Source organism: Esox lucius, chromosome 18 (assembly GCF_011004845.1).
Source record: "Esox lucius isolate fEsoLuc1 chromosome 18, fEsoLuc1.pri, whole genome shotgun sequence".
NCBI classification, from domain to species: domain Eukaryota; kingdom Metazoa; phylum Chordata; class Actinopteri; order Esociformes; family Esocidae; genus Esox; species Esox lucius.
Window position 1 is genome coordinate 2,019,494 of NC_047586.1, and position 10,922 is coordinate 2,030,415.

Genomic DNA, 10,922 nt, shown 5'->3' on the forward strand with positions numbered 1-10,922 from the left:
AACCGTTCTCAGCTGTGACATGTTGGCAATATCCCATCAACCCGAGATGCCATATTGCTCTTATGAAGTAGCGTATGTTCATCCCATACCCAATACTGGCTAATATACCTCGGCTGTCAGCGTTAATGTGTCCCACCATCCGGTTTATAATTCAGGATAGCATTAGCATCAGCCATGCTATACAGCACAGAATGATATGTTGGTTATTATTGTTGAGACAACATGCCTCAATCTGCTCTGGTCTGTATATACAGTAAAAGAGGAGTAAGAATAAAGATGGGATTAACACTGGTTATTGGGTCTTTTTTTCTTACACACACACACACACACATACACACTGGACAATAAACAAACACAAATTCACAGTACATTGCTGTCTCTAAGTGTGGGATGTTGTAATCTGTGTGTGTGTGTGTGTGTGTGTGTGTGTGTAGGGTGTGCTGACCTGGTGACTCTAGACTCCATGACCCCTTCGGAGAGGAAGAGGCAGGGTTATATCCATGAGTTGATCCACACCGAACAGACATACCTGGATGACCTGGAGTTGGTGATGGAGGTGACATACATACACACAGCACACACACATACAGATACACACACATACACACCACACACAGCACATGGAAGGCCAGTGCCAGTGTACATAGAGTAGGATGGAAGAAGGATTACAGTATAATCCCAGAGAAATGAGAGTAGGATGAAAGAAGGATGACAGTATCATCCCAGAGAGATGACAGTAGGATGAAAGAAGGATGACAGTATAATCCCAGAGAGATTACAGTAGGATGAAAGTAGGATGACAGTATCATCCCAGAGAGATGACAGTAGGATGACAGTATAATCTCAGAGAGATGACAGTAGGATGAAAGAAGGATGACAGTATAATCATGGAAAGGTGACAGTAAGAAAGAAAGATAACCTCTGGATGAGAAGGGATGACAGTAGGATGATAGTTCTCCTGGAGTCCCTGTAGGGGACCAATGGGGAACCCATATAATTTCTTCAAGGAATCACGAAAGGATACGGCAGAGACCTTCAGTAACCTTGATGATACAGCCTAGCTGTGTGAAGGAACCGGACAGATGGCTAGTGTGTCATCAGATACGTTGATTCAAGTGTGTGTGTGTGTGTCAGGTGTTCTATAAGCCCATGTCAGTGTCTGGCCATCTGACGGAGGATGACATGGCGGTGATCTTTGTAAACTGGAGTGAACTCATCACGTGTAACAGCAGACTGCTCCGGTAGGTTCCAAACTCCAACCCGACCTGACCCAGTGACCCTGAAACCTGACCCTGACCTGTCGACCTGACCCAGTGACCCTGAAACCTGACCCTGACCTGTCGACCTGACCCAGTGACCCTGAAACCTGACCCTGACCTGTCGACCTGACCCAGTGACCCTGAAACCTGACCCTGACCTGTCGACCTGACCCAGTGACCCTGAAACCTGACCCTGACCTGTCGACCTGACCCAGTGACCCTGAAACCTGACCATGACCTGTCGACCTGACCCAGTGACCCTGAAACCTGACCCTGACCTGTCGACCTGACCCAGTGACCCTGAAACCTGACCCTGACCTGTCGACCTGACCCAGTGACCCTGAAACCTGACCCTGACCTGTCGACCTGACCCAGTGACCCTGAAACCTGACCCTGACCTGTCGACCTGACCCAGTGACCCTGAAACCTGACCCTGACCTGTCGACCTGACCCAGTGACCCTGAAACCTGACCCTGACCTGTCGACCTGACCCAGTGACCCTGAAACCTGACCCTGACCTGTCGACCTGACCCAGTGACCCTGAAACCTGACCCTGACCTGTCGACCTGACCCAGTGACCCTGAAACCTGACCCTGACCTGTCGACCTGACCCAGTGACCCTGAAACCTGACCCTGACCTGTCGACCTGACCCAGTGACCCTGAAACCTGACCCTGACCTGTCGACCTGACCCAGTGACCCTGAAACCTGACCCTGACCTGTCGACCTGACCCAGTGACCCTGAAACCTGACCCTGACCTGTCGACCTGACCCAGTGACCCTGAAACCTGACCCTGACCTGTCGACCTGACCCAGTGACCCTGAAACCTGACCATGACCTGTCAACCTGACCCAGTGACCCTGAAACCTGACCCTGACCTGTCGACCTGACCCAGTGACCCTGAAACCTGACCCTGACCTGTCGACCTGACCCAGTGACCCTGAAACCTGACCCTGACCTGTCGACCTGACCCAGGTCCCTGCATGCCCTGAAGGCGGAGGGCGGAGCCAACATGCCGGTGCAGCTGATTGGAGAGCGGCTGTGGTCGGAGCTGTCAGACATGCAGGTCTACGTGACGTTCTGCTCCTGTCAACTCAACGCCGCCGCCCTGCTTCAGCACAAGACTAATGCACACCCACACTTCAGACAGTACCTCAGGGTAGGACACACCCACACTTCAGACAGTACCTCAGGGTAGGACACACCCACACTTCAGACAGTACCTCAGGGTAGGACACACCCACACTTCAGACAGTACCTCAGGGTAGGACACACCCACACTTCAGACAGTACCTCAGGGTAGGACACACCCACACTTCAGACAGTACCTCAGGGTAGGACACACACACACTTCAGACAGTACCTCAGGGTAGGACACACACACACTTCAGACAGTACCTCAGGGTAGGACACACACACACTTCAGACAGTACCTCAGGGTAGGACACACACACACTTCAGACAGTACCTCAGGGTAGGACACACACACACTTCAGACAGTACCTCAGGGTAGGACACACACACACTTCAGACAGTACCTCAGGGTAGGACACACACACACTTCAGACAGTACCTCAGGGTAGGACACACCCACACTTCAGACAGTACCTCAGGGTAGGACACACACACACTTCAGACAGTACCTCAGGGTAGGACACACACACACTTCAGACAGTACCTCAGGGTAGGACACACACACACTTCAGACAGTACCTCAGGGTAGGACACACACACACTTCAGACAGTACCTCAGGGTAGGACACACACACACTTCAGACAGTACCTCAGGGTAGGACACACACACACTTCAGACAGTACCTCAGGGTAGGACACACCCACACTTCAGACAGTACCTCAGGGTAGGACACACACACACTTCAGACAGTACCTCAGGGTAGGACACACACACACTTCAGACAGTACCTCAGGGTAGGACACACCCACACTTCAGACAGTACCTCAGGGTAGGACACACACACACTTCAGACAGTACCTCAGGGTAGGACACACACAGATCTGCACATCATACACATCCATCTCGCCACATTGACCATTGTGAACGTGAATGTCCCCCATCCTCATCCCGGACAGACGTTGGCCACGAACTACCGCTGTAAAGGTATGCCCTTGTCGAGTTTCTTCCTGAAGCCCATGCAGAGGATCACCCGGTACCCGCTGCTCATCAAGAACGTGAGTCACACGCACGCTAGCGCACGCTAACACACTCTAACGCTCCGCCTTTCCTCCGGCTTCACGTCTCCAGCCTCCTCTTCCCGTCCCTCTCTCCAGATTCTGGAGCACACCCTGGCATGTCACCCGGACGTTGAGCCCCTGAGAGCCGCTCTGGAGCGGGCGGAGGAGGTGTGCTGTCAGGTGAACGAGGGCGTGAGGGAGAAGGAGAACTCAGAGCAGCTGGACTGGATACAGACACACGTACAGTGTGAGGGGGCCATAGAGGTAGGCTAGCCAACTAGACCCTCTGTAATTCAGTAACACCCTGGGATACCTTTTTGAAGATTTGGGGATTCACTTATAGCAGATTTGTAACCAACCATCTAGAACCTCAGGTAACTCGGGGGAACTTCTTTTGGCAGTTCATCAAACCCAAACTCTTTCCCAATGTTTCGCTGCATCAGTCGGCTTCTTGACAGCTCCTCATCTAGGGACAGGTTACACACACAAGATGGTTCTGGTGTTTTCAAGTTTAATTTCAGTGAACATGTGTCTTTTTTAAATTCTTCCTGAAGTTCTTTCTTCTTTTCATTACCTGAGAAAAAACTTGAAAATCTCCAACTCATTAAGTTTGTGTGATCAGAATTTAAACCTTCTGCTCTTCACTGACTAACAATGTTGTTTTGGCCCTAACTTATTTATTTGGTTCCAGATCTGTTGAGGATTTTTTGTCTGTATTTCCTCAAGTTCTAATATCTGCCCTCTGATATCTCACTATGATTGGATGGAATCTTTTATTAAACAAATGCTGTTAAAAATGTTATTTTGCCCTCCGCTCTGTAAAAGTGAATGCTGAGCCTCAGAATTCCATTTAAGTTTTCCTGTGGTGATCAACAAAGCTTGTTAGAAGCAACATTCAACAAAATATCATCAATGTCGTAAATGTCATCTGACCTTCTCGTTTGACTGTTAAGATCTACACATGTTAATAGAATTTGCTTATCTAAATAAAAAGACTTGGTTTAACAAATGATGGTAGAAGGAAGTTGCATCTCTTCGATGTCGATTGTCTGACTGACTGTTTCTCTGTCCTTCTGTAGCATCTAGTTTTCAACAGTCAGACTAACTGTCTGGGCCCTAGGAAGCTGCTCCACAGCGGCCGACTGCACAAGACCAAGAGCACCCGGGAACTCTGGGTATTCCTGTTCAACGACTTCCTACTCTTTACCCAACCCGCCAACCCATTCAGCTCCTCCCCCCTCTCCACGTACTTCACTGGGGCGGACAAGCTGTTCAGCACGAAGAGCAACACACAGCTCAAGATGTACAAGACGGTGAGGAGAGACAGGAGGAGAGACAGGAGGAGAGACAGGAGGAGAGACAGGAGGAGAGACAGGTGAACCCGGGAGTCACTGTAAAAATGACAGTTGTTACATTTCTTTGTTTGAAATCTCCACTCCTCCAGCCATTGTTTCTAAATGAGGTCTTGGTGAAGATGCCATCCCATCTGTCCAGTGACGAACCGCTGTTCCATATCTCACACATCGACCGCATGTACACACTGAAGACAGACACTATGAATGAGAGGTACAGACCCACACACACACACACACACACACACATTCCTTCATGGACTTATAAACACTGCTCCTACACAGAGATGGGTAGAAATTATGAAATACTTTTGAAGACCTCAGCATTGAAATCAAACCCAGAGTAGTATTTCCCTAACCTGTTGCAGTGTTTTAGAAAATATTAAATATATCTCTCTAAAGTATCTTGGGATACAACTGACAGCATACTCAAAACTAGGTTTTACGTTTTCCAAAAACATTAACAGAAATACTGCCCATCTCTGCACAAACACACACACGTCTGATATTGATATGTGTCGGTGTTGCCAGGACAACATGGGTGCAGAGGATTAAAGCAGCGTCGGAACATTTCATTGAGACGCAGAAGAGGAACAGAGAAAGGGCCTATCAGGGTAAGAACAGCCCAGCCCCCTTGAGACAGTACTGTTCAGCGGTCATAGTTTATAATTCTCCCATTGTCATGTTATGTTTCAGACTTCTGCTGTACAGCTGACAGGGTATATAATTCTCCCATTGTTACGTTATGTTTCAGACTTCTGCTATACAGCTGACAGGGTGTATAATTCTCCCATTGTTATGTTATGTTTCAGACTTCTGCTGTACAGCTGACAGGGTGTATAATTCTCCCATTGTCATGTTATGTTTCAGACTTCTGCTGTACAGCTGACAGGGTGTATAATTCTCCCATTGTCATGTTATGTTTCAGACTTCTGCTGTACAGCTGACAGGGTGTATAGTTCTCCCATTGTCATGTTATGTTTCAGACTTCTGCTGTACAGCTGACAGGGTGTATAATTCTCCCATTGTTATGTTATGTTTCAGACTTCTGCTGTACAGCTGACAGGGTGTATAGTTCTCCCATTGTCATGTTATGTTTCAGACTTCTGCTGTACAGCTGACAGGGTGTATAATTCTCCCATTGTCATGTTATGTTTCAGACTTCTGCTGTACAGCTGACAGGGTGTATAATTCTCCCATTGTAATGTTATGTTTTCTTTGGCTGTTCCTCTGGTTGTGTAGGAGTCCACATATTTGGCTGCCAAAACTGCATATTCTGTATTTTAATTGTTCACTGTGTGTGTGTGTGTGTGTGTGTGTGTGTGTGTGTGTAGCTCGTTCTCTGCTATTTAGTGGTGTGGGTCGTCTGACGGTGGTGTTGATGGAGGCACAAGAGCTGAAGGCCTGCCGGCCTGACGGTAAGATGTCTGTCTGTCTGTCTGTCTGGGAAGGCCCCTACCTCTCTCATTCAAGCACGCACACGACCCAAATGTGTGAACACTCCCACACAACCCCCCCGGTGAGTTTGTTTCATTTTGAAGGCTGTTCGTGTCAGTGGAAGGTGTTCCAGGGGTGATCGACGGGTGTTCCTCTCCTCCTCAGGAAGGAGTAACCCGTACTGCCAGCTGACAGTGGGAGCGCAGTGCTACACGTCACGCCCCGTCAGTGACACCCCAGACCCCAAATGGAACTTCACCTGTCATTTCTTCATACAGGATCTGTACCAGGATGTCCTGTCCATCAGCGTGTCGGACAAAAACCTGTTCTCACCCGATGGTAGAAATGACGTCTGCCATGTAGTATATCTAACCTTCTGTATATGAGTTGTATGGCTGGGGACTGCCCGCACGATACGACATTATCACGATGCGATTCAATATTGAGATTGTTTTGCTTCTTTTAATCATATAACCTTGCAAACATTTAAATCATACTTCCAAAGATCAAATTCTGACAACAAATAAATAAATAAATAAAAGAATAAAACCAAAATTTAAAAATTTACTCAGAACTTTTCAAGATGTATTTTTTGCATTGTGCCTAGGGTTAACGGTTTATATATAATATATGCTACTGTATTCAGCCATTTGAAAAATAAAAAATATATTAATATATAAAGTTACATATGAAAATGTAAAAACAAAGTTGCTATCTTTGACTGTTCTGAAACAAAGAATATGCAGATAGATGTTTTTCTACAAGGTCTTTCCATATTAACTACATCACAGATTGTGATTTGTTTTGCTGGTTCAAAATTGTGGAGTAGCCTGGTAAGAAGACTATCCAGGGTTTGTTTGTTTTGGTTTCTCTGCTATTGCAACATTCAACTCCAAATTATGTATGGGATAAGCCCTCAAGTTGATGGTATTACCTGAGTACTTTATTATTCAATACAGCGTGAGACGTCTCTCTTTCTTCCCTGCAACCTCGTTGAATCCAAAGTGATCCCATACCCCTTGATTTAAAAGTCGCGGGCGCAGCTTGCATAAAATTTGGCGTCGTTTTGTAACGGAAATCGCTTTCTAATACTGATGTAGCATTATAGAATGCTGCGCTAATTCCGCCAAAAAATATTATAGGATTGGAGTAATTGCAGCATTGTTATTTTATCCGAAAGTAACATAAAAGCTTTTAACTGCTTGAAAATCCAAACAATAAATAGATTCTTGGAGACAGAGAATCGATATTAAGATCGTCAAAAATAATATTGCGATACTACACTGTATCAATTTTCCCCCATCCATAATGACATTTAGTATATCTAACACACTGTATGTGACAAAGTGTATCTAACATATCTGATGTATCGTATATGACAGTATATCTAACATATCTGACATACAGTATCCCACAGAAGTGAGTAGACCCCTCACATTTTTGTAAATATTTGATTATATCTTTTCATGTGACAACACTGAAGAAATGACACTTTGCTACAATGTAAAGTAGTGGGTGTACAGCCTGTATAACAGTGTACATTTGCTGTCCCCTCAAAATAACACAACACACAGCCATTAATGTCTAAACCGCTGGCAACAAAACTGAGTACACCCCTAAGAGAAAATGTCCAAATTGGGCCCAAAGTGTCAATATTTTTTGTGGACACCATTATTTTCCAGCACTGCCTTAACCCTCTTCACCAGAGCTTCACAGGTTTCCATTGGAGTCCTCTTCCCTTCCTCCACAACGACATCACAGAGCTGGTAGATGTTAGAGACCTTGCTCTCCTCCACCTTCCATTCGAGGATGCCCCACAGATGCTCAATAGGGTTTAGGTCTGGAGACATGCTTGGCCAGTCCATCACCTTTACCCTCAGCTTCTCAGCTTCTTTGTACTCCTCACCTGATTGCCACCACACACACTTGACACCATCTGAACCAAATAAGTTGATCTTGGTCTCATCAGACCACATGACATGGTTCCAGTAATCCATGTCCTTAGTCTGCTTGTCTTCAGGAAACTGGGCTTTCTTGTGCAACATCTTTAGAAGAGGCTTCCTTCTGGGATGACAGCCATGCAGACCAATTTGATGCAGTGTGCGGCGTATGATCTGAGCACTGACAGGCTGACCCCCCACCCCTTCAACCTCTGCAGCAATGCTGGTAGCACTCATACGTCTATTTCCCAAAGACAACATCTGGATATGCTGCTGAGCACGTGCACTAAACTTCTTTGGTCGACCATGGCGAGGCCTGTTCTGAGTGGAACCTGTCCTGTTCAACCGCTGTATGGTCTTGGCCACCGTGCTGCAGCTCAGTTTCAGGGTCTTGGCAATCTTCTTATAGCCTAGGCCATCTTTATGTAGAGCAAATATTCTTTTTTTCAAATCCTCAGAGAGTTCTTTGTCATGAGGTGCCATGTTGAACTTCCAGTGAACAGTATGAGGGAGTGTGAGAGCGATGACACCAACTTTAACACACCTGCTCCCCATTCACACCTGAGACCTTGTAACACTAACGAGTCACATGACACCGGGGAGGGAAAATGGCTAATTGGGCCCAATTTGGACATTTTCACTTAGGGGTGTACTCACTTTTGTTGCCAGCGGTTTAGACATTAATGGCTGTGTTGAGTTATTTTGAGGGGACATCACATTTACACTGTTATACAAGCTGTACACTCACTACTTTAAACTGTAGCAAAGTTTCATTTCTTCAGTGTTGTCACATGAAAAGATATAATCAAATATTTGCAAATATTTGAGGGGTGTACTCACTTTTGTGAGATACTGTATATGACATATAGTATATCTAACATACTGTATATGACATAGCATACCTAACATACTGTATACGACATAGCATACCTAACATACTGTATACGACATAGCATACCTAACATATCTCCATACTGTATCATATCTGATCTTCATCTGTAGAGTTCCTGGGTCGAACGGCGGTTCCAGTGGCGACCATAAAGAAGGACATGGAGAACATGGGTGCTGCCACCCGTCGTCTGCTGCTGCACGAGGCTCCAACCGGGGAGGTTTGGGTTAAACTGGACCTGCAGCTCTATGACCAGCCAGAGTGAAGATGACACACACACTGGAACTGGAGAACCAGATGACACACACACTGGAACAGGAGAACCAGATGACACATACAGTCTGGAACTGGAGAACCAGATGACACATACACTGGAACAGGAGAACCAGATGACACATACAGTCTGGAACTGGAGAACCAGATGACACATACAGTCTGGAACTGGGGAACCAGATGACACACACACTGGAACAGGAGAACCAGATGACACATACAGTCTGGAACTGGAGAACCAGATGACACATACAGTCTGGAACTGGGGAACCAGATGACACATAGTCTGAAACTGGGGAACCAGATGACACACACTGGAGCTGCCAAACCAGATGACACACACTGGAGCTGCCAAACCAGATGACACACACTGGAACTGTAGAACCAGATAAAACACACACAGTCTGGAACTGTAGAACCTTTTACAAAACACATTGCCAAATGTGTGAGTGACTGTGCCACTCTAATCTATGCCAATAAACGTCATACTCAGAAGTCAAATTATTTCAGTAACAATTGAATATTTTAATTATTTAACAGAATTGGTCAAATTATATTTTAAAATGCTACAAAGGTGTTGCTGGTTAGTTCTCATTGTTGTTGAGCACCCTATTCCCTATATACAGTGGATATAAAAAGTCTACACACCCCTGTTAAAATGCCAGGTTTTGTGATGTAAAAGAATGAGACAAACATAAATTATGTCAGAAATGTTTCTACCTTTAATGTGACCTATAACGTGAACAATTCAATTGAAAAACAAACTGAAACCTTTGAGGGGGAAAAATAAAAACTCACAATAACCTAGGTGCATAAGTGTGCATAACCTTAAACTAATACTTTGTTGAAGCACCTTTTGATTTTATTACAGCACTCAGTCTTGGGTAGGAGTCTATTAGCAGGGCACACCTTGATGTGGCAATATTTGCCCACTCTTCTTTGCAAAAGCGCTCCAAATCTGTCAGATTGTGAGGACATCTCCTGTGCACAGCCCTCTTCAGATCACTCCACAGATGTTCAATTAGATTCAGGTCTGGGCTCTGGCTGTGCCATTCCAAAACTTTAATCTTCTTCTGGTGAAGCCATGCTTTTGTGGATTTGGATATGTGCTTTGGGTCGTTATCGTGCTGAAAGGTGAACTTCCTCTTCATCTTCAGCTGTCTAACTGACGCCTGAAGGCTTTGTGAAAAAATTGCCTGGTATTTGGAACTGTTCATAATTCCCTCCACCCTGGCCCTGGTTCCAGCTGAAGAAAAACAGCCCCAAAGCATGATGCTGCCACCACCATGCTTAACTGTGGGTATGGTGTTCTTTGGGTGATGTGCAGTGTTGTTTTTGCACCAAACATACCTTTTGGAATTATGGCCAAAAAGTTCAACTTTGGTTTCATCAGACCATAACACATTTTCCCACATGCTTTTGTGGGACTTAATGTTTGTTTTTGCTGGGCTTGAATGCTTTTCTTTGGAAGAAAAGGCTTCCGTCTTGCCACCCTACCCCATTCATATGAAGAATACGGGAGATTGTTGTCACATGTAGCACACAGCCAGTACTTGCCAGAAATTCCTGCAGTTCCTTT

At 45.7% G+C, this 10,922-nt stretch overlaps 1 protein-coding gene across 7 annotated transcripts in view; it reads left to right on the plus strand.

Annotated features, from left to right (window-relative positions):
• The window catches only part of itsn2a (intersectin 2a), a 35,922-nt gene extending 26,078 nt beyond the window's left edge, over positions 1-9,844 (plus strand). For 5 of the 7 annotated variants that reach the window (XM_034287842.1, XM_034287845.1, XM_034287841.1 and 2 more), the window contains 11 exons: positions 435-556; positions 1,135-1,241; positions 2,235-2,418; positions 3,351-3,449; positions 3,549-3,716; positions 4,532-4,765; positions 4,897-5,018; positions 5,336-5,418; positions 6,139-6,222; positions 6,407-6,580; positions 9,184-9,844. In XM_034287842.1, the coding sequence (XP_034143733.1) occupies positions 435-556; positions 1,135-1,241; positions 2,235-2,418; positions 3,351-3,449; positions 3,549-3,716; positions 4,532-4,765; positions 4,897-5,018; positions 5,336-5,418; positions 6,139-6,222; positions 6,407-6,580; positions 9,184-9,335 (1,529 nt within the window). In that variant the 3' untranslated portion in view covers positions 9,336-9,844. Of the gene's footprint in view, positions 1-434; positions 557-1,134; positions 1,242-2,234; positions 2,419-3,350; positions 3,450-3,548; positions 3,717-4,531; positions 4,766-4,896; positions 5,019-5,335; positions 5,419-6,138; positions 6,223-6,406; positions 6,673-9,183 lie in introns of all 7 variants that reach the window. The other 2 variants (XM_034287846.1, XM_034287847.1) reach the window with 2 other exon arrangements.
• The last annotated feature ends 1,078 nt before the right edge of the window (positions 9,845-10,922 follow it).